General features: G+C 38.2%; 1 protein-coding gene across 1 annotated transcript in view; it reads right to left on the bottom strand.

Annotated features, from left to right (window-relative positions):
• The window catches only part of LSAMP (limbic system associated membrane protein), a 650,290-nt gene that overhangs the window by 216,676 nt on the left and 411,704 nt on the right, over window positions 1-21,910 (bottom strand). The window contains exon 3 of the mRNA XM_059064609.2: window positions 5,140-5,265. Coding sequence (XP_058920592.1) covers window positions 5,140-5,265 — 126 coding nt within the window. The remainder of the gene's footprint in view (window positions 1-5,139; window positions 5,266-21,910) is intronic.

Below are 21,910 nucleotides of genomic sequence, written 5' to 3'. Positions count from 1 at the left end.
TAAAAAAAAAGTAACCAAACACTAACATCATGGTATCACATAAAGATGCTGGCCTGGATTCTTCAATGCATTATTATGTATACTCTTTCTCTGCCTAGGATATTTTCCCTCTCCTGTTTTCTTGGCCTGGTCCTATTTATCCTTGAAGTCTTAGCATAAGCTCCCCTCAGGGGAGCTTTGCTTGCCTTGCAGATTTTGCTATATGGCCTTGTTTAATGGTCTTATTGAAAGCTACAATTTTCCTTTATGCTGTATAAATCTAATTAAGTGGTTATTCATGCAAGTATTAGTTTAATACTCTGCTTTCTTGTTGAACTATAAGTTCCACCTGTGCAGGGACCATGTCTGAGTAGTATTCCATTGTATATTTATGACACATCTTCTTTATCCATTCATCTCTTGATAGCCACTTAGGTTGATTCCATATCTTGGGAATTATAAATAATGTTGCTATGAATACTGCGGTGCATGTATCTCTTCAAGTTAGTGTGTGTATTTTTTTTTAATAGAAAATATTTCTTACGTTAGCTTTCTATACAGGGTGTTGATGTCCAATCTGGCCTCTGGCTTGGACAAGAGAATTGTACAGTGCCTGCTAAGTTGTTCTCAGGCTAAAGGGCTAAGTTCTCAGTGTGCCTTTTGAGTGTTTCAGGTATAGAAAGTTACTGAGGATGTAAAAACCTTTGTAGAAATGAAATGCACAGAAACTCTGTAACCATGAACAATCCTGACACCACATGAGGCACACTTGAGAAAGGGACTTTCTTTGGAATGTGAGAAGAAACAAAGTTAAATGAAGATGGGAGCAGCATTGCTCACAGAAGGGAGATCAAACACTCCATAGAAAATACATGTTACGGTGCAATTGCCCTCTGGGAGTTACAGGATTATGAAAGTCTAACTTAATTAAGGGAGAAAATAGGTCACATTTAACAACCACATACATGACACATCATTTTGATTATGTAGAAAAACTGAAGAGGAGAGAAAAATTAAGAACTCAGAAATACAAGAGAGGCAACCATGGAATGCAGCAATCTCTTCTCCTCCATCTATGTCAGGTATATGTTTTGATTTTGTATATATAAAACATTCACCATTCTTCTAACTTCCCTCTTTAAAAACACTCGCAGTATACTTGAAAAAGAAATTTCAGGTGTGAAAAGAAAGAGAAACAAAATGACCCAATGAAATTTTTTTTTTTTAAATACTGAATTAAGAGGTAATAAATATTCTCATAAAAATATACCTTGTGCCTACTTTCCTTTCTCCCCCTTGTGTTATCAAATGACAGGTAATCAGGTACTTGTGAAACCTGCATGAAATCTTCCTGGTTACAGGGCTCAACGTCCCTGTGAGGTCGAGCTAATTACAGGTACATTTCTTCTGCAAGGCAGTCACACTGTACTGTTGAAGGCACAATTAATAATTGAACAAAGCGAGCTGGGGTTTTTTGCTCATATGGCTAAGGGTTGCAGTAGCTTTGCTGTCACACAGGGAGCAGAGCCTCTTCTTTGGGTGTCTCCACGAAAGGCTTAGCATTATAGGCTGAAAAGGATCACCCCCTGTTTCCAAATTTTGAAAAGAATAAAAAACACACATAAAACAAAAAGTCCTGGTTTCCTGTATAGCAGTAAAGGCAGATTCTCTCTCCTGTCCTCAAAAATATGATTATGATCAGGTGGTTATTTAGGTCAGATGTGAAAGAGATGAAAGAGTAGGCTTGGGAATTAATACCTGTTGTAGACAGAATTGGAGGCTGCCCTTGAGTCTGTGAATGCAGCAGGGAACTAGTTTTGTATGTGCCAGAATAGAATTTGACCCATAGAGAGGGCCTAGATAGAGGATTATAGAAGAATAAAGTTCTTTCCCTTGAGATGTCTTTAGGAATTTAATGGGGGATATCCCCTAAGCCCCATGGAGTCATAGATGAGTGCAGAAAATCCTTGACCTATGCTCCAAGCCATAGTCTTGAGCAGGGGTCTGTAAAGTATTCTGTAAAGGGCCAGGTAAAATATTTTAGGCTGTAGGGGCTAAGCCATATCTGTTGCAACTAAACTCTGCTGTTTTATTTTTTAAAAAAAGAAAAGCATCCATAGACAACGTGTAACTGAATAAGCATGGTTTTGTTTCATCAAAACTTTATTTATGGGCACTGAAATTTGAATGTCGTATATATTTTGCATGTTAAATAATAGAATTCTTTTGATTTTTTCTAACCATTCAACCATTTAAAAATTGCTCTAAGCTTGCAGATAGTAAAAATGTGAGGCAGGTTGGATTTGGCCCAGGGACTAGTTTTCTGATCCCCAGGCTGACTATTGGGAATCCCTGTGTGTACACCAATTTTTCTAGTTGATTTTGAAGTCCCTAGGGTTCTCTGACTGTATGTAAATGCTGCCTTTATTGTGAAAGATCTAGCTTGTCCTTTGGTCTTTTGATAACTTGAAACCTTATGGATAACCAGGTTATTCAGCGTTCAAACCATATGTTTACTATCATGAAAAAGTCTACTAGAGTTAGCCATGAAGATCTAAACTCCTAGAACAACCCTGGGAAGGCCTTGAAACTCTGGTTTGATCTCATTACTTTTCTAAACTGAGGGGATAATAAAGAATATATCTTTAGGTTCAGATCACCAATAGCATTTTTCCCTGAAAACAAAACAAAACAAAACTGTTTACTAGTCAATAGTACACCAAAGGAATAAAGTATTTTAATTAATGCAGTTCATTCCTTGATTATAACTTGAATATAATCTATCTTCCTTCTTTCTTCCCTTCGTTTATCTCCACTTATTCCATAAAAAATTGAGATTATAAGTAATATATGTATATAAACATTTAAATTAATTACAAAAGGTGAGACAATATGAAAATAATGGTAAGAAAATAAGATGAAAGCAAGAGTGTGTCTGTATATGGATTTGATGTCATAAAATTCCACATAGTTTATTTAAAATCCACTTCATTAATGTGTAATTTATATATGATTTCCTCTATTCTTTCACAGACCAGTCATAAATTTGGCTCTATGCTTGGTAACAGTCAATACAATGAAGGACTCATGATTATTTGTAAAAACTCATTGGGTTCCTTTTAAAAAACAAACCATTGCTTAGAGAAAGGACAGTAGAAACACTGAAAACAAAGAGGAGCTTTCTCAAAGTGGCCTTTCAGAGGAAACTATGTAATACAATTAACAATCTCTCAAAAACAACATTGCAGAAAACGCAATGATTTTAGAGGATATCTTTTATAACAGTGGTCCCCAACCTTTCTGGCACCAGAGGCCAGTTTAGTGGAAGACAATTTTTCCACAGGCTGGGTGGGGTGGGGTGGGGTGGGGAGAGTGGGGACAATGGTTCAGATGGTAATGTGAGCAATGGGGAGCGATGGGGAGCGGCAAATGAAACTTTGCTCACTCGCCCACCACTCACCTCCTGCTGTGTGGGCTGGTTCCTAACAGGCCACAGACCAGGCCCAGTCTGCGGCCCAGGGGTTGCGGACCCCTGTTTTGTAACATCCTTAAATATGTGCCCAAAACTTTTATACCAAATAGTCTTTTAGTAAAAGCAGTTCTACATGGGAAAGGTCTAAGTGTTGTGGGATTGAGGGTTAATATAATTCCATTCAAGGAGAATGTGCTCTGGAGGTTTAATTTAAGCCAGGGGAAATGTATATCATATCCAGATAATATATTATCTGATATTCACACTTCAGATAAGCCTGCATATGTATTTTTTTCCATGTGAGGTTTAAGATGGGAATGAGAGGATATGAGTTTGAGGTTGATCCCCCAAATAAGTGCCTCATTTATTGCTTTTATATATTATCAATAAATAACAAGCTGTAAGCATTAACAATAGAATGGGTTTTGAGTGACATTGACTTAAGAAAATAGAAGCCTCTAGTAAGAATAGCTGCCTAAATAAAAGACCATTCCATAGGTTAGTCCAAACTTCACCTGATAAATTAATTTGAGGGCTAATATGAAAGGGAGGCCCATATTCTCACACCACAAAATACAAAATATTTAAAGATGCTACAACCAGACACTATCCTGGCCTGGCCTTTTAGAAGTATCTCGGGATAGTTCCCATTGCCTATCTAGCTTTGCACAACAATTTTTCATGGCGTTCATTTCAGAATTATTATGTTATAAACTAGATCTCTAGATTTTATATGAGAAAACTTTAAAAGAATATCAGATAAAAATCAGTTAAATGTCGGGGGTTAGCTACCAAAATAAATGACATTTTATAAGAATAATTGATCCATAGTTCCTCTTTCTGGAAAAACTAAATAGCAGGCCCCATTCTACAAATACTGTGTCATTAGCAAAGGCATGGTTTTGCACATAAGAAAATTTCATCTGTCGAGTAGGGGAGGATGCATGCAGTTAATACTAAATAATTTGGTAAAGCATTTAAATGATGCTCAAAAGGCAAGCAGAACCTCAGAACCCAGTTATAGTGACAGTAGTGGGAGGAGGAGGAGAGAATGCAGAAGATATTCCTGAGAAATGATTTTCTGACTTTTACTGAATTAGCCTCCATAGCTGGGGATCCATAAAGAGCTCATGAAGTTTAGTCCATGCCTGGTGCCCCTCCACAAAGCCAGATGCTAAGGACAGGATATCAGAAGCCACAAACAATTTTGTATTATTCCTAAAAGATTTCATCACAAGATGCTAAATATAAGGAAAAGATATTTAAAAGCAAAGCAAAACACAAAAACATACAAAGAGCTATGGAAATTTAATCCATACAAAATATTGCCCCAAGACATTCAGGCACCAACATGGCATATATTTCAGATATAATACTAAGTCATTTAATGCATTTAATGCTTCTATATTTGTTGTCTTGAGTAAGTGTTCTATTGAAAATGAAATATATCATATATAAATCATCAAAAAAAAATATATATATATATATTTTCCCCCTATGGTTGTAGACTTTATAGAGATGGATACATTAGCCAAGACCAGAGATGACCCTAAACAAGTCCTATGTCACTACTGTAATAGTGTTTTAATAACAATATACATGCTTGCCTTTTGGATCCAATGGAATCACAGAAACATGAGGGTATTCTAAATAGTGTATGACATCTGGGGGACTGGAAGTTTGCTTACCAGTTGGTGTAAGGTGTCTCCAGGTGATAACAGGTTCAGGACGGCCATTGGCCATACAGACCAGGGTCACGTTGCTGCCCTCATTCACAGTGACATCCGAGGAAATGTTGGAGATCTTTGGTGGAACTGTAAAGACAAAAGCAAACAGAATATGTAAGCATGTCAGTAAAAGCAGGTTTCTGGTCCATGCAACAGGAAGTGGCAAATTCAAGCGAAGTGCTTTTCTGACTTAAACCATTTGAATTTTTGTATTAAGAAGTCTGGGTGCTTTTGGACATCCTTACAGACTTAGTGAGCAGATGAAAAGCTTGGTTCTTACTATAAGGTGAGAATCTCTCTGCTACGGTCAAGTGCTGTAGGAAGTATGCAGAGTCACATAATGAAAATGTCTTAGCTCTTTTCTGATTACAATGGACCTTATTTGGTCATTAGAGAACATACACACTTATACACATGAAGAATAAATTTTCTTATCACTAAATATTACTGACATTTATGTTCTCATGTGTATAAAATGATTATAGCCCACTATTTACTCCAAATGTCAGGAAAAGAAAAGCAGTGCTATTTAATGTCGTATTGCAGAGTTGTGTCATAAAGATGCAGTAATACCTTGTAGCTTATAATCTAGCCACAAAAGGAAACACTTGGTTAATCACTATAAGAGAAAACCTCTAAATATCATCTTGGTGTGTGACAGGGCTGATGATGTGCCTTAGAGCTTAAAAATGGAATTAATAAGGCCTATGTCACAGACAGGTAGACTTTACAAAAATACTACTATTACTCCTAATACTATTACCACCACTACTACTAACACTTTAATAATAGCTAACTTTAAGCATTTACTATACATAAGATCTTATGTAGATTATTTTATAAGTACTGTATTATCTCAAGAACTCCTTAAAATAAGGAAATAATACCCTATGAGGATTTTATTTATGGGTGGAAAACTAAGTTATAGTTATAGGCTAGGTGAGAAACAGAAAACAGATTTGAATCTAAAAAGACTCCAGGGCCCAAGCTCTTAAGCCTTACTTGAATGAATCTTCATCTTTACAATCCAGGCTACCAGATGGCCAAAAATGACAGAAATTACTTCTCCGTGATATGAGAAATGAGTTCCCAAGGGCTAGCTGCACTGCCGTCTGACTTCCTTCATTAGTGTTCTGGGTGGCAACATTAGATCTCACCCTGGTGGGCTTAAGTGGAAAGTGAATTACTTACAAATTTCATCACAGAGGTTATGCACTGATTACAAATTGCAGAGTTTATGCTTTGACTGTGATTTTCCTTTTTTTTTTTTTTTTTTTTTTTTTTAACTCTTAGTTGCTTATGCTGTCTCTGAAAAACTAAGTGTCAGGGGAGGGAGGAAGACAAGAGAGCATGAAGTAGTTCAATAATAAAAAAACCTCTTATTTTTTCTCACTCTTCCTGCCCATTAGAGACTGTGCAATGACAAATAAAACAGGAACATTTTCTGCTTGTAGAGGCAGCTGCCTGACAACTGTATTATCCCTGCAGATCCCTGTTAGCACTTATTGATGGTACCTGGGCAACTGACCAGGTCAGTGTGTCACAAGGAGGAAGTTGGAGGAGGATCCTCTTGACCTTGGCATTCTTCTCACAGTGACATCTGATAATGGCCTCTGGGTAGGAACCAGTGATTCCAAATCAAACCCAGTGGCAGAAATAGAATGTAGTTGATTCCTGTCACTTAGCAACTTCTATTTGTAGAGTTTCTCTTTCCCCTTTGGGTTCAGAGTAGTTTTCTCATATTCATACACTGACTTACAATGTACTCTCCCAGACTTTTACAATGAGGACCTGAAAGGTTATATCCATTTAATAGGGAAGAATATGAGGCACAGAGTGGAATAATGGCTTATTAAGGGTGACCACATCACGAAATATGGCCTAGGCTTAGAACCCAGAGCTCCTGAATGTACAATTGTTCTACTGTTTAATATTCACAGTTTTTAATTCCCAGTCGAGTAAGCCATGGTTCTGAACATGTGCAAAAACACCACCAATACAACCTATGATGGTATTTGAGAACAAGACTTGGACATCCTAGGTACCTCCCTCAACAATCTAAGACCTGTAACAGGAAGCTATATAGTAATTGTAAAAGCTCACATCACTCAATTCAAAGTTTATTCTGAATTCCAAGACAGGACATAGAGAAAAGAAACACAGATGTGTTCTGATTTTTTTTAAAAAAAGTGGAGGGGGAAAGATTCCATATCCCTAACATATAAACATGTAAATTTACAAAATAGAAAAGACTCTCTCATGGCCAAGATCCGAGAGATTTATTATCTATGATAAAATTTACTCATATTGCCTCTCCTTTATAGGAGGAATATATATGTACTAAGGACTTTGATTTTACATGGCACACAAGTAAGGTCACTTGCTCAATGTTACATAGACAGTTGGTAATAAAATTGGGAATAAAATCTACAATAATTAGCTACAGGGCTATGCTTTGGTCACCAAACTAAATTCTTTCTCCTAATTAAGGACAATATACGCAGGTCCTGGATCTCAGATCCTGGACATACAGAAAGTGTTTGTGTTGAACAGTTAGAAATGCAATCATGTTGACATTGTATCCCACCTTCCTCTGGGTCACGAACCAGTAGTTTCACTCCATTTATCTTCCTACTTTATTGTACTTTGTATCAGCTTCTTGCCGTAAGCATTTATATAAGATGTAGCATTTTTGCTCTAGAAAGAAATCCCTCCCCAAATCCCATCTTACCTTCTTATTTACTTTTAACTTCTCTATCTCTAAATTTTTTTTTTTGCGGTATGCGGGCCTCACTGTTGTGGCCTCTTCTGTTGCGGAGCACAGGCCCCGGACGCACAGCCTCAGCGGCCATGGCTCACGGGTCCAGTCGCTCCGCGGCATGTGGGATCCTCCCGGACCAGGGCACGAACCCGTGACCCCTGCATCGGCAGGTGGACTCCCAACCACTGCGCCACCAGGGAAGCCCTATCTCCAAATTTTTGAAGGAATTGTTCTATACCATGTCTTCATTTCCCATTCACACTCCAACCTTCAGTGCAATCTAGATTCTCTCATTAACCTCCAAAGAAACTGCTCTCAAGAGGCTCACCAATTTGTTTGAACCATACTGTTTTCAGGTCCAATGAAAATTTTTGTTATTATTCCTATTTTTCACTGAAGTAGTTGACTTTGTTGACCAGAACCTCATTCTTCCTTTCCTTAATTTCTAGGTCACAAACTTAACTGCTTTTCCTCTTACCCTTCTGGCCAACCTTCCAAGTTTAACTTTTGATCTTATCTTGTCCCATTCCTTAAACATCTGAAGGTTTGATCACTGTCTTCTTTTTAAATATTATTCACTGTGATCACTCACTACTCATCTACTCTTCAGCTTCAGAAGCTAATGTCATGCTATTGATGACTCCCAAATCAGTAACTTCAGCCCATATTTTTCTCATGACCTTTATATCTGAACTTTCAATGAACCAACTATCCTACATCTCCATTGAATGTCTCACAGAAATCCAGGATTCAACATACTCAGGGGTCATCATCTTCCTTCCCACAGAGAATCTGTAATCTTGTGATCACTTTCTCAGTAATGGTGTCACCGTGAAAACAGTTGCCCAAACGAAAAACGAAGTTTATCTCCCTCGACTGCTCTCTCTCCTTTACTGCCCCCATATAAAATGGATCCCCAAATTCTATGGCTTATGACTGTTAAATATCTCTCAGATTCATTTATCACTCTCAATTCCTATTCCTACTAGCCTTGTTCCAGCCATCAACATTTCTTTTAATTTTTATTTTTTGCCTGAATTACTGCAAAACCATTACAACTAGTTTCTTTGCCTCTAGTCTTCTTCTCTCCAAGCTCACTGTCATTCATTCACCATACTGCAATCATAAGTTTCTCCCTAAATTGCAAATATGAGTATAGTATCCTCTGATTAATCTCATTGCCTTCAAAATAAAAACTTCTTAATATGGCTTAATAGGTCATGGTTAGCCCCTGCTTCTCTCTCCTGCCTTATTTCCTATTCCCTTTGCATGGCATCATCCAGTCAGATCAAACAACTTTTGATTCCTGTAATATACTATATTTGTTTACTCCCAGGCATTTAACATTCTATTTTTTTCTACATGGAATGTCTTCTTTCAACTCTTCATGTGACTCTTCCATTTCCTGCTTCAGGTCTCAACTTGTCAGCTTGTTTTCTCACTTTTTCCAGGAAAACTGTCCTGTCATCCCCCACTACCCCCAACCCCACCCCTGATTCCATATTGGGTGCCCCTCCTGTGTTCTCACACTGTACCCTGTATTTCTCCACACAGCACTGAACCATAATTGCTGGATTATTTACCTATGCCTGTCACTAAACTGAACGAGGCAGACAGGAAGGCCTTTGTTTTCTTGACCACTGACTCTTACAGAGCACGGTACTTGGAATATGGTAGGTGCTCAGTGTGTTTGAAAAAAGAAATGAATGAAATTTTTCTCCCCAACTCTTTTCTGGGCTCAAAGAAGTCATCTCATTAAATTTTTGTCAGAAAGGAGCAAGCTTTTGTTCTGAACCAGTAAAACACTTTTATCAATATTTCTTTAGTTACCCATCTAGTCATCTATTTCACTATCAACTTTGACTCAATTAAAAAAAAAATTGACCATGGGTCAGAAAAATGTTCATATATTTTAGAAACCATGATGAACTTGGTGTCCAACTTCCTCAATTACAGACTTTTCAGGGTTTTAACTTCTTTTTTTCTTTTCTATCGTGGGTCATATATACATGTATATATATATATATATATATATATATATATATATTTGCATGTATGTATACAAATACATGTAATTTTTTTTGTTTAATGGTTTAATAGTTCCTTCTTAGTTTCCTATAGCAATTCATGCAGTCTAAATTTATACCATCACTGATAACATAATATTAAAGAGGCAAATCAAAGTTTTTGTTCTGTTACTCATAAAATTTTTATAAAGATTCTGGGAAGTAAAAAGTATTTTTATTATAATTACTGCCATTTTACAGATGTGGACATAAGGGATAAGATGGGTAAAAATCACATTAGCTAAGGAATTATAGAGCTAGTACCAAAACCAAAGGCTTAACTGATTTCCCAAACTTAGCTCTTCCTTTATATTACACTCACTTTTGCAAAAGTGGTTCCAAATAGTATTTTTTACTCCATTTTAATTCTCAGTAAGGATGACTACTTAGGAAATACTGTTTAACATGATAACCTTATTTGTTGGTGTTTTTTTTTTGCGATACGCGGGCCTCTCACTGTTGTGGCCTCTCCCGTTGCAGAGCACCGGTTCCAGTCGCGCAGGCTCAGCGGCCATGGCTCACGGGCCCAGCCGCTCCGCGGCATGTGGGATCTTCCCGGACCGGGGCACGAACCCGTGTCCCCTGCATCAGCAGGCGGACTCTCAACCACTGCACCACCAGGGAAGCCCGATAACCTTATTTGCATCAGCAAACATAAGTTGTTTATCAAAATCACTGTAATATTGATTTACATTCAATTCTTGGGTCATCACAGTACTCTGGGTAGTTTTTGTTTGTTTGTTTTGGTTTTCTCTTTCTGGAGTATTTCCTAACAATTTTTACTCAAAGGATATTAATGTGATTTATTATATTTTCCTAAATTTTATGCCATGAACCATTTATTTAATGTTTTCAACCTATTCAGTTTCAGTGACTTCTCAAATTTGTCTGGATTATTTTGTTTTTCTTACCAACTAATGACAGCTCCTTATACTATAAGGAATTAACCTTTTGTTATTTACAATTTCCCCAATTTATTCTTAATTTTATGACAATATTTGTTTTGTAGTGTCTTTTTTTTTTTTTTTTTTCCACACGGTGCAGCATGTGGGATCTCAGTTCCCCGACCAGGGATCAAACCCATGCCCCCTTGCAGTGGAAGCACGGAGTCCTGACCACTGGACCACCAGGGAAGCCCGAAGTCTTAATTTTTTTATTTATCTTTCTTTTGTAATTTCTTCTATTGTTTCTGGGCATATTAGGTCTTTTTGTAACATAAGATCAGTTAAATGCTTATCTCTATTTCTTTTATTTTTCTTTTAATGGTCTGTTTCATTTTTTTAAAATTGAACTCTATATCATATGGGATTTACTTATGGTGTGAACTGTAACTAAATTTTCCCCCATATTTTTTTAGTCATTTTCCCCAATACCGTTTGCTAAATAATATAAAATGTATACATCATTTTGGTTTTCAGAATTACCCTATATAGTGCTACCCATTTGGCCAGAGCAATATTTTCTGGGAAACATAAATATAAACCTTACTTACCATGCCAAGTAATTTATCAAAATATTTGAAAATATAAGTCACTAATGTTTCGGACACCACACTATTATTAGGTGTTGCCAGTTCCAAAATTAATTGTTTATTAGAATAACACCTCCTAAAATGCTGAGTGAAAAACATAATTTAGATACCCTTCTTTCAGGACATTAGCAAAATTCATTATTCAAAGTAATCCTCAGGGTTTCCATTGTTAAAAAAAATGTAAAATGAATATGCCATACCCAACACTTCTAATTTTAAAATCTGAATTATTAAATAGGTAATATTTTTTCATTGAAATTCACATATGTTAAAGAAATACATGGTGTTTGTTTGTTTGTTACTTTTATTCAGTGCAAAGTGAATCGGGCTTCCCTGGTGGTGCAGTGGTTGAGAGTCCGCCTGCCGACGCAGGGGACGTGGGTTCGTTCCCCGGTCCGGGAGGATCCCACATGCCGCGGAGCAGCTGGGCCCGTGAGCCATGGCCGCTGAGCCTGCGCGTCCGGAGCCTATGCTCCGCAAGTGAGAGGCCTGCGTACCGCAAAAAAAAAAAAAAAAAAAGTGAATGGCAGTTTCTAAAATAATGCTAACATCTAATTGCACTTAGATACATGAATTCCTTCAGCTGTGCAATGAACCAGCAGTAAGTAAGATATGACACAATCAATCTGGCTCTGGCACCCATGATTTTATTGTCCTTTCTCACTCTTTTTGTTATTTTCTTACCCACTACCTCTACCAGATCTCCAGGGTCTGCCTTGTTTTTTGTGGACGCAGAGCTGCCTGTCATTTTTGTTCAGTTCTCCAGGTTCAAATTTATTTCTTCTTCCCTTTTGTATGAAACTAACATCCCTCTGTATGACCAGAAGTGGAAATACAGGCAAAGTCAGGGACATAGTGGAGTGTTTAATCTGCCCAAATCCATGCCTTCTTCTTCTGGTAAGACACCCTCCTTTTCCTTTGGAGAACTACCTCTCATCCCACCTGCCATTGGTTTGTTGGGATTGTCAATCAGGTAACCTGTTCTCCTTAGCCAAAGAAAATTACCTAAGTTGGGCATTTCAGACTCTCCCTCCTTAGAACTTGGTTTTTATAAGAAATAGTTTAAAAGAGGTAGAAGTTGATTGACTGTGTTAATGGATCCAGTTTTCCACTCTTCCCTGTTCCACATCCTTTACCATACCTATGCCTTCCTATAGTGGGTGGTACACATTTTTACATTCCTGGACCATGTCACCTGTTTTGGCCAAGGATATCAGTATAGGTAATATGAGCAGAGCCTTGATAAGTGCTGAAACAATTGGACTCACTTGGTCTTCTGCTTCTGCCATCACCATGAAAAGCACATGCTGAACTGAGCCTTCTGGTCCCAGGAGAAGGAGGATGGGAAATGGCAAAAAGTATTGCCAGATAAAATACAAGGTACTCATTCAAATACAAATTTCAGATAAACAACAAGTATTTATTTTTAGTATAAGTATGTTCCAACTATTACGTGGGACATATTTATACTAAAAATTATTTATTATCTAAAATTCAAATTTAACTGGGCATCCTAAGTTTTTAATTGATGAATCTGACAACCTCAGGAACACAGTCACCTGTAGTGAAGCCCAGCCTAGAAGTGTGCTGACTTGTACATTTGTGAGAAATAAAGAGTAACTATTATTATTTTATGCCCATGAATTTTGGACTGGTTTGTTTATCAGCAATAGTTAGTTAATACATATTATGAAAGGGCAACCACCTGAAAAGACTATTATTTTTCACTAGTGTCTGCAACTTGTATCCCTAGAGATATATGATTTTGAGCTTTCCATGGCAAGATTTTTCTGCTTTTCCTTTGGTTCTGTGAGCTAGTCCATATTCTTCCAATGTATCACCCCCTCCTTACATAAAATTAGCCAGTCAATTTCTGTCGCTTAAACCAAAGAATCCTAATTATTGCAAATTGAGAAGCAGTCATAATAAGGCAAAAATTTGAAGAGGGGCCTTTTCATAGAGGGAAAATTGTTGTTATCTCTGCTTAGGTACTTGTTGGATTCCCACAAAACCAACTTAGTTGCATGGCTACCATTGGTTCTGATCTATCAGTACACATTGCTTTAAAAATAATCATTGGTTTGCAAGGCCATCTAATTCTAGCTGTGAATGTTTTAATGCCTTTATCCTTGGTCCCTAACTGACCAGCCTACAGAAAGAAAATAATCAGTTCTAGAGTAGGGGAGAAAAGTGGTCAGTTGGCTTATTTCCCTAACCCCAAATAATTAGTGGTTATTGTATTCAATTCTAAGTGTCATTCCTAATGGTACAAATCAGCAACAAATTGGTCTCAGTTATTGTTCATTTAAAGTTGGGGCAAGGTGTATGTACTACTGTGTGTATGGTGGTGAGGGGGTGTTAAAAACACAACACTGTCAACTTCCTAATTTCTCATCTTTCTTTCGTAAGGCTAGACAAACTTAAGCCCTCTCTTTTGCATATGGAACAGACTATGGAACAGTATGTCATGTATACCTGAGAGCTGGGTTCAGAAATCTACAGGATGTTTTCTGAACAGCAGTTGGCTTTAATAAGCACGATCTAAGAATTCAACAATAAGAATAAAAATACACAATATAACATATGAATGCCATCTTGTGAAACCTCAAACGTCCATCAAGCCTGGCATTTGCCTCTGAAAATGCCACTGAAGCATGTTTTGCTGCATGGTGTGGTAGTTTCTAGGATGATGACAGGATGGGAAAATGTAGCACAGTGAGCTAGACTGAGAGTCAGGGGACTTTGGCCCTGCCCTGCCACTACCTCACAAGGCAATCACATGTTTTCTGATATTGGCTTTTGAATCCTCATCAACAGGCACATTGCAGTACTTAACACATTTTGAATGTCTAAATGAACAAGTTAATGACATTATTATTTAAATCTGTTTGAGTCTTTGTTTCCTCATCTGGTAACTGGAAGTAATGTGCAAAATTGATATTAGGCAATGTTATAGGATTGCTATTAGGGTCAAATATGATAATGCACATGAACTTGTTCTATAAACTGAAAGAGGTTCTATAGTGTAGCCATTATTTATTACATGCTAAAACTAGCTTAAAAAAAACAATGTTGGCTTAACTCCTAAGATAACATGATGGGACTTCCCTGGTGGTCCAGTGGGTGAGACTCTGCACGCCCAGTGCAGGGGGCCTGGGTTCAATCCCTGGTTGGGGAACTAGATTCCACATGCATGCCGCAACTAAGAAGCCTGCATGCTGCAACTAAGAAACCTGCACACTGCAACTAAAGATCCCGTGTGTAGCAACGAAGATCCCGTGTGACGCATCTAAGCCCCAGCACAGCCAAAATAAATAAATAAATAATTTTTTAAATTAAAAAAAAATAAGATAACATGATAAAAGAATTCATACATTTCTATGGCTAATGGTATTCTAATTATAGTTTTACAGGCACCATTATTGCCAAAAGATGTAGGTAATTATTACAATTCATAATCAATCATTAATACTGGTATTAACAATAACTCACCCCAAAGACATGCACTCAGTTCTTATCTGCTAATGGGCAGAGCTATGTCAATATGTCAACCCTTCAGTTAATGTCTAGGCACTTTATACCTACAACAAAAAGTGACATAAAGATATGAGAGTGTACAACCATAAGTAAAATAAGTTTTCCTCGAATTTTTAGAAGCTTAACTGCTGGGCTCCCAAGAAAAAGCACTCCAAGTGGGGGAGGGCCAATTAGAAAGTTGGGATTAACATATAAACACTACTATATATAAAATAGATAACCAACAAGGGCCTACAGTATAGCATAGGGAACTCTACTCAATATTTTGCAGTAACCTACAAGGGAAAATAATCTGAAAAAGGATATATATATATCTGTATATATATACATATACAGATATATATATGTATATATATACATATACAGATATATATATATCTTAATCACTGTGCTGTACACCTGAAACTAACACAACATTGTAAATCAAGTATACTTCAATAAAAAATAAATGCATAAATTTAAAAAAAAAAGAAAAAGCACTCCAAATAAAATTTTGTCACCCTTGCATAATTTGTAATGTCTTGTACACAACAGTTGTTACCAGGTGTTTTGTGTCTGTAATCTGAGTCTCTGAAGGCTTAGATCTTGTAGTAGAATAAAATAGCTAGCAATGATAATTTCTTTTCCACTAGTACTAGCTCCCACTCCTATTAGGATCCATTTATAAAGCAAGAAACATCAGCCTCCAAAGTATGTATCTGAAAAGGAGCACTCTACAGGAACATGATTCCTTTTAGATATAAATTTCATGCGTGAGTTGGAAAATATGGAAACTATAGATTTTTTGAGTGTCAGATGAAGTTGAAGTTAGGAGAAACTCATTATGAACATCAGTTACTCAAATATCTCTGCCAGGAATGATTACAAATTCTGCACTTATGCATGCAGCAAATGATGAACAGAGTAACTTAAAGAAAGAGGAATAATATGCTAACAATTTAGAGAAAAAGATAAAATGTATGTACAAAACAAAGCAATGCCAAGTGCCATGTGACTGTTAATGTGGTAAAGTCAAGGAAATTGCAGGGAGGAAGCTCATGAAAATGACATACTAAAACAATGGGCAGTCAAGAAAAAGCCATCCTCTTTTAATCCTTTTTAATCAGACAGGAGCACTTTCTCAACTGTACGTGCAACTAAAAGTGCCTGAAGCTTCACTCACCAGAGTCCTCTGAGATGTAGCTGGCATTTGACTGTGTTGGCCAAAGCTGGGTAAGACACACTCTTCTGGGCCTTTGAACCCTATGTTATATAACATTCTCAAGCGGCCCTATGAGTTCCTGACACTGTTCTAGGTAGTCAGATTTATACCAAAACAGTCCCTAAAGACTCATCCAGACGGGAGACACTATCAAAAGGGAGGATTAATATGGGTCAGCCTGCTCTAAATAACTCAAACACAGTAGCCATGGGACAAGGAAATGTTACAAGCTCACTTACACACCACTCAGTGGTGGATGTGTACTTAGGGTGACATATGTGTGGCATTCATATCTGCATCTCGTTGAGTTCCCTAGTCTACCTAAAAAGAAAGTATATTAAACTGGAATTTTTCTATATTTATTAAATGTTCAGAATTACCCTGGAGTCTAAGGGTGCGGGCTGGTTTTAAAAGGGGACAAATCATTCAGACACCAGCATTTGCATTCATGCCCAGCTAAGGGTGTCCATTATTGTTGATTCAGCAATAGGTATACTCTGTGGGGCATCAAATGACTGTTCCCATGTACGGGTCATTGCCTTGCTAAATAAGAGCGAATGGAACTATCCCGACTTTGTTCACTGAGGCTGCACTTAACAGCAAGTCAGCAGCTTCTCCAAAATCTCCTCTTCCCAGACCCTTATTCCAGCTGTTTGGATATTTGTTTTTACTAATCTGGGAAGACATCCAGAAGCTGACTTAACCTATAGATGGAAGGAATGAATCTGCCATCTTCCTTTTACCTAGGCCAAATTGCTTTCTTGTTTCTGGTACTTACAGATTTGTCTTTAGATGCTGTCCAACCGGAGCAGATGGTTTTGTTATTTGGCAGCAATGGGGGTATTAAGCAGAGGGAAGCTCAAAAATATCAGGCTGGACTTCCCTGTGGCGCAGTGGTTAAGAATCTGCCTGCCAATGCAGGGGACAAAGGTTCGAGCCCTGATCCAGGAAGATCCCACATGCTGCGGAGCAAGTAAGCCCGTGTGCCACAACTACTGAGCCTGCACTCTAGAGCCCGCAAGCCACAACTACTGAAGCCCGCAAGCCACAACTACCGAAGCCCGCGAGCCACAACTACTGAAGCCCGTGTGCCTAGAGCCCATGCTCCGCAAGAAGAAAAGCCACTGCAATGAGAAGTCCACACACCTCAATGAAAGTAGCCCCTGCTTGCTGCAACTAGAGAAAGCCCATGAGCAGCAACAAAGAACCAACACAGCCAAAAATAAATAAATAAATAGATAGATAGATAAATAAATAAATAAATTTATTAAAAATATATATATGGGCTTCCCTGGTGGCGCAGTGGTTGGGAGTCCGCCTGCCAATGCAACAAACACGGGTTCGTGCCGTGGTCCGGGAAGATCCCACATGCTGCAGAGCGGCTGGGCCCGTGAGCCATGGCCGCTGAGCCTGCGTGTCCGGAGCCTGTGCTCTGCAACGGGAGAGGCCACAACAGTGAGAGGCCCATGTACCGCTAAAAAAAAAAAAAAAAAAAAAAAGAAAAAAAATATATATATATCAGGCTACCTAGGGTAAGTGGCAAATAGCAACTGGTTCGTTTCCAAGGTCTGAGAAGTGGCACCTTGAGATCTTGTAAGAGAAAAGCAGAGTGTGTCTTTACCATCCCCCCCACCTTGCACTCAAATAGACATATTTTCTATGTTAAAGGGAGATGTTTGGTATAATTCTTAGAACAGGTGAAAATTCAGGCAGTATTCCTGGCATCTACTAAAAACCCACTTATTACTCCATGAAAAGCCTGTAAGATTTAGCCCTAAACCATGACATCTCCTTAAAAGCTACAAAATACTTTATGGGTCATCAATTATTTTTTTCTGAGTTCCATTATTTCTCTTAAAAAATTAAATGTGAGAAAAACATTGCCTGTATCCCATGCATGAATTCTTTAGCTATTAAGGGAATATCATAAACAAGTCCTTATACCAAAAGCAGAGAGGATTTTAAATCAGAGAGAAAGGAGCTGTAAGTGATCAGGGAATAGAAATATAAAGGGTTCAGAGACCAACCTGACATCTATTCTGCTTAAGAATAATAGAAACCAACAACATTTATCAAGAGCCGATGCCACATAAATGCACTGTGCAGTGCGTGGACAGAGGTGAGGAGGGGTAAAACAATGACAATTATAACCTAGATCAGCCAGTTTTTATTGTTTCAACAGAAGTGCCAGTATGAGCTTATCACACAACTACTCAGAATATTTCAAAATAACTTATCGTTCATTGCATTTGGGGAGTCAGAAATAACAGAGGTAACTATAGTTCTTGTAAGAATTTCTTGCATTTAATGATTTCATGCCCATATTACTAGCTTAAATTCTATGTTTTTAGTTGCTTAAGGCATACAGTGTTCTTTGCATACTGTAGGGAAGGAGGTAGATTCTAATAGAAACCAACTAGGGTGGACTAAAGCTGCCTAGGATACAATGAAAATAATAACAGTTGTTTCCTGCCACCGCTCAAGGGCCCAGAAACTAGACTATTTAGACAAAGAATAGGTTTGACAGGAGGTTTTTAAAATTTCTTTTTTTGCATGGCCCCTGTTCAAAGCTTACCATAAATCATTACAAACAGAATATGGAACATTCACATTATTTACTTCTAAACAGAGTCACTATTGTGAATTAATACATTCATGCCCATTATAATTTTTCAAAAATTATATACAGTGGTGGAAAACACAGTAATTGTTGCGAGTGTTAAACGTGGCTAGGAGAAATAGAATACTTTCTGCGATTATAAGTAGTTTTGAAAATTCCAGAGAGGTAAGTAGGTGTGCAGTATTTGTGGTGGGGAAAAAACATAAAAAACGAAACCTCAAGTTGATGAATGTGAGTTAGATCTCCATTTTATCTTTGTTTGCCCTCTGTTGGAAGGGCAAATGCACATCAAATAATGAAAGAAGATACAAGCAAGAAGAAAAGTAAGGAGAAATAATAAAGATAATTAATAATAATAGTATCTTAGGTAGTATTATATTACACAATTTGTAAAACAGTAGTATATACCTCACTTTATTTGATCCAAAACTGATCCCTGTGTGACAGTTTGACCATCTTTACTACCACCACTCCCCACCTATGTATTGGTTGGATAATTATTGAGCTTGAAGCTCAATAAGGTTCATTCTCTTGGCCAAGGTCACAAAGCTAGAAAGGGAAAGTACTAAATTTATCACTGGCTCTTCCGATCGTGTTAAGAAGATCCAGAAGACCTTGACATATTGCAGACTAGATTGTCTACTGCTAAAATGGGAGATGCTGCCATGTTGATTGAATTCAACAGTTGCCACGATAACCAGGCACAAGTAGAGCCAGGATAACTTGGATAGGTAGGTAGATGTCCTGAGTACAGTGACAGAAATGCCACCGACTGTATAGAGACTCTGGAAGTTTGGTTTACTTTAGTTTGTTTTCTCTGCATTCTTCAACTCAATTAATGTGCTATAGTTAAGAATTTGGCTTTCTGATTTTTAAGGTATTTTTAAATAATGCTGATAATATTCACATCTGTAATTTGAAAAACTTGAACAATTTTACAGTGGAAACTAGAGCCATCCTCACATGCCTTATATACTGTCTGTATCACATTTCCCCTCCCTCAGTTTGGCTAGTGCAAATGAGATTTCTCTTTTCTCTCTCTCCTCTTCTTAAAACTCAAGAGGCGGACATGGCGGTGGTGGTGAGAGGGAAAGGTTCTGTCCCTGCTTCTACAAATGAATCCTGAACAGGGTGAGTCTCATTAATCTTGAGCTAAATGTGAAGTTAGACATGAAGGCACCTCAGGTCCCCACTGTTTGTTCAGAGCCCTAGGCATGTTATGGAGAAAATGTCAAAGATTTCTCTTCTCTTGCTTCTGTACCCTACCATGATGTTTTATTCAAACCTCCATGTCCTAAGGACACAAACACTGCCTATCAAAATCTCCCCCACCTGGCTCCCAGTCTCACACATAAACATGCACAACACCCGTGTTTAGGAGAGCTGATCAATTCCTGCAAAAAGCAGTCTATTGGTAACATGCTGTGAGGCCAGAGCACTCTGGCAAATGCTTTCTGAGGCAGTGTGACCCTCCACGACTGTGTTTGTCTCCATCTCACAATGCTTGTGCTTATACAACATGAAGTGTCTGCTGACCCTGTCTTCTAACAAGAGAGGGTTTTAACTGTGAGTGAAACTCTGGTTTCATATTGAGAAAAACTGACTGCTGGGAAAATAGGGCAGTGTCAGGGGACAAGTTGATGCAGATGTGACTGAGGACAGGTGAGAATCAGCAGTGCTTCCATGAGGGGAGCAGGAGGAATCTCTCCTGCTTGGCTCTGCATCAGCTCTGTATTTGCTATTGTCCTGGTGGCCAGCAGGGCTAACAGCTTGTCCACAGGGCCTAGGCCTGAACCCTGTGGAAATGCATTAGGATTTCTATAGAGGCTATGGAAAGTATGAGCATCAGAGGGGAAAAGTGAGCAGGCCCACGGTCTCTGTCCATCCTATGTCTGTCACAAGCAAACGAGGCAGGCTGTGGAGCAGGAATCGGGAAAAGGTGGTCATGCAACTGGATTCACGTTGGCCCAGCCCGTCCTCTTGTCTACTTGCATTCGACTGTCTTAAGGCAGCTGATATGGTAGCTGCTTTGTTCTCCACAAGCCACAGACCTCACAAGGCAGAGACGTGCTGTAGCAGTGAGAAGGATTCTTGTGTTTTTTGTCAATTCCAAACAGCTCCAGATGGACTGAGAACCAGGCTTCTTGGCCACCAGAATTATTCTTGAGTTTCAGCCCACATCTTTCCCTGTTCAATCCACAGGGAAAGGGCAAGTGCTCTCTCTGTCTGTTATTCTACCCATCTTTCCTCTGGCCTCAGCCAAGTCACTTAACCTCATCTGGAAAGTGAGTTGGTCCTGAGAGTCTTTGGCCATTGACGATCTTTGATTTCCATGAGTCAGACTCACTCATACCTGTCACACCAACATGAGAGCACAGTGCCTAGCTTGATAGGGCGTCTCATTAACTGTATGTTAAGGGAGTGAAACAAATAACTTACTGCATCTTCAATGCCATGTGTAAAATTACATGGAAACAGTGAATACTCAAGGCCACTTGTGATTACTTTGCTCTCTTAGACTTTTGCCAGTGCTTCCTTCCACTAATTATACAGCCATCATATTTCTCTTGATGGTAAAATATCCCAAGAGGCTCAAGTCCAAACTGCACATTTTCAGCTATTTGTCCTTCCTCTAATGATTAGAGGCTATATGAGAGAACATAATATTGCCTCTTTCCATGTCCTATAAATTGAATGTATGCCCAGAGTAGCTAAGGTTTAAGTTTAAAAGAAAATCTTCTCCATCATATTTAACATACATATGTATATATATATACAAAGACATATATCAGAATGTCAGACACCTCCCTCAGCCACTTTTCACAAAGCTCCACAACACATTATGCTTTGCCTTATGCTGGTTCCTCTGATGGCTTTGGGAGTCAGATCAGGTTTCAGCTATCAGCCAGCTGGTGCCATTCATTTAAAGGGAAACAACTCTGTAAGTGAGCAAGATTCTAATCACTAAATCGAATTACAAAGTAGAGTAAATTATTATAAATGTTTTTAGAAGTGT

This window comes from Kogia breviceps, chromosome 5 (assembly GCF_026419965.1).
Source record: "Kogia breviceps isolate mKogBre1 chromosome 5, mKogBre1 haplotype 1, whole genome shotgun sequence".
Classification (NCBI taxonomy): domain Eukaryota; kingdom Metazoa; phylum Chordata; class Mammalia; order Artiodactyla; family Physeteridae; genus Kogia; species Kogia breviceps.
This window is presented reverse-complemented; position numbering and strand designations above follow the sequence as displayed.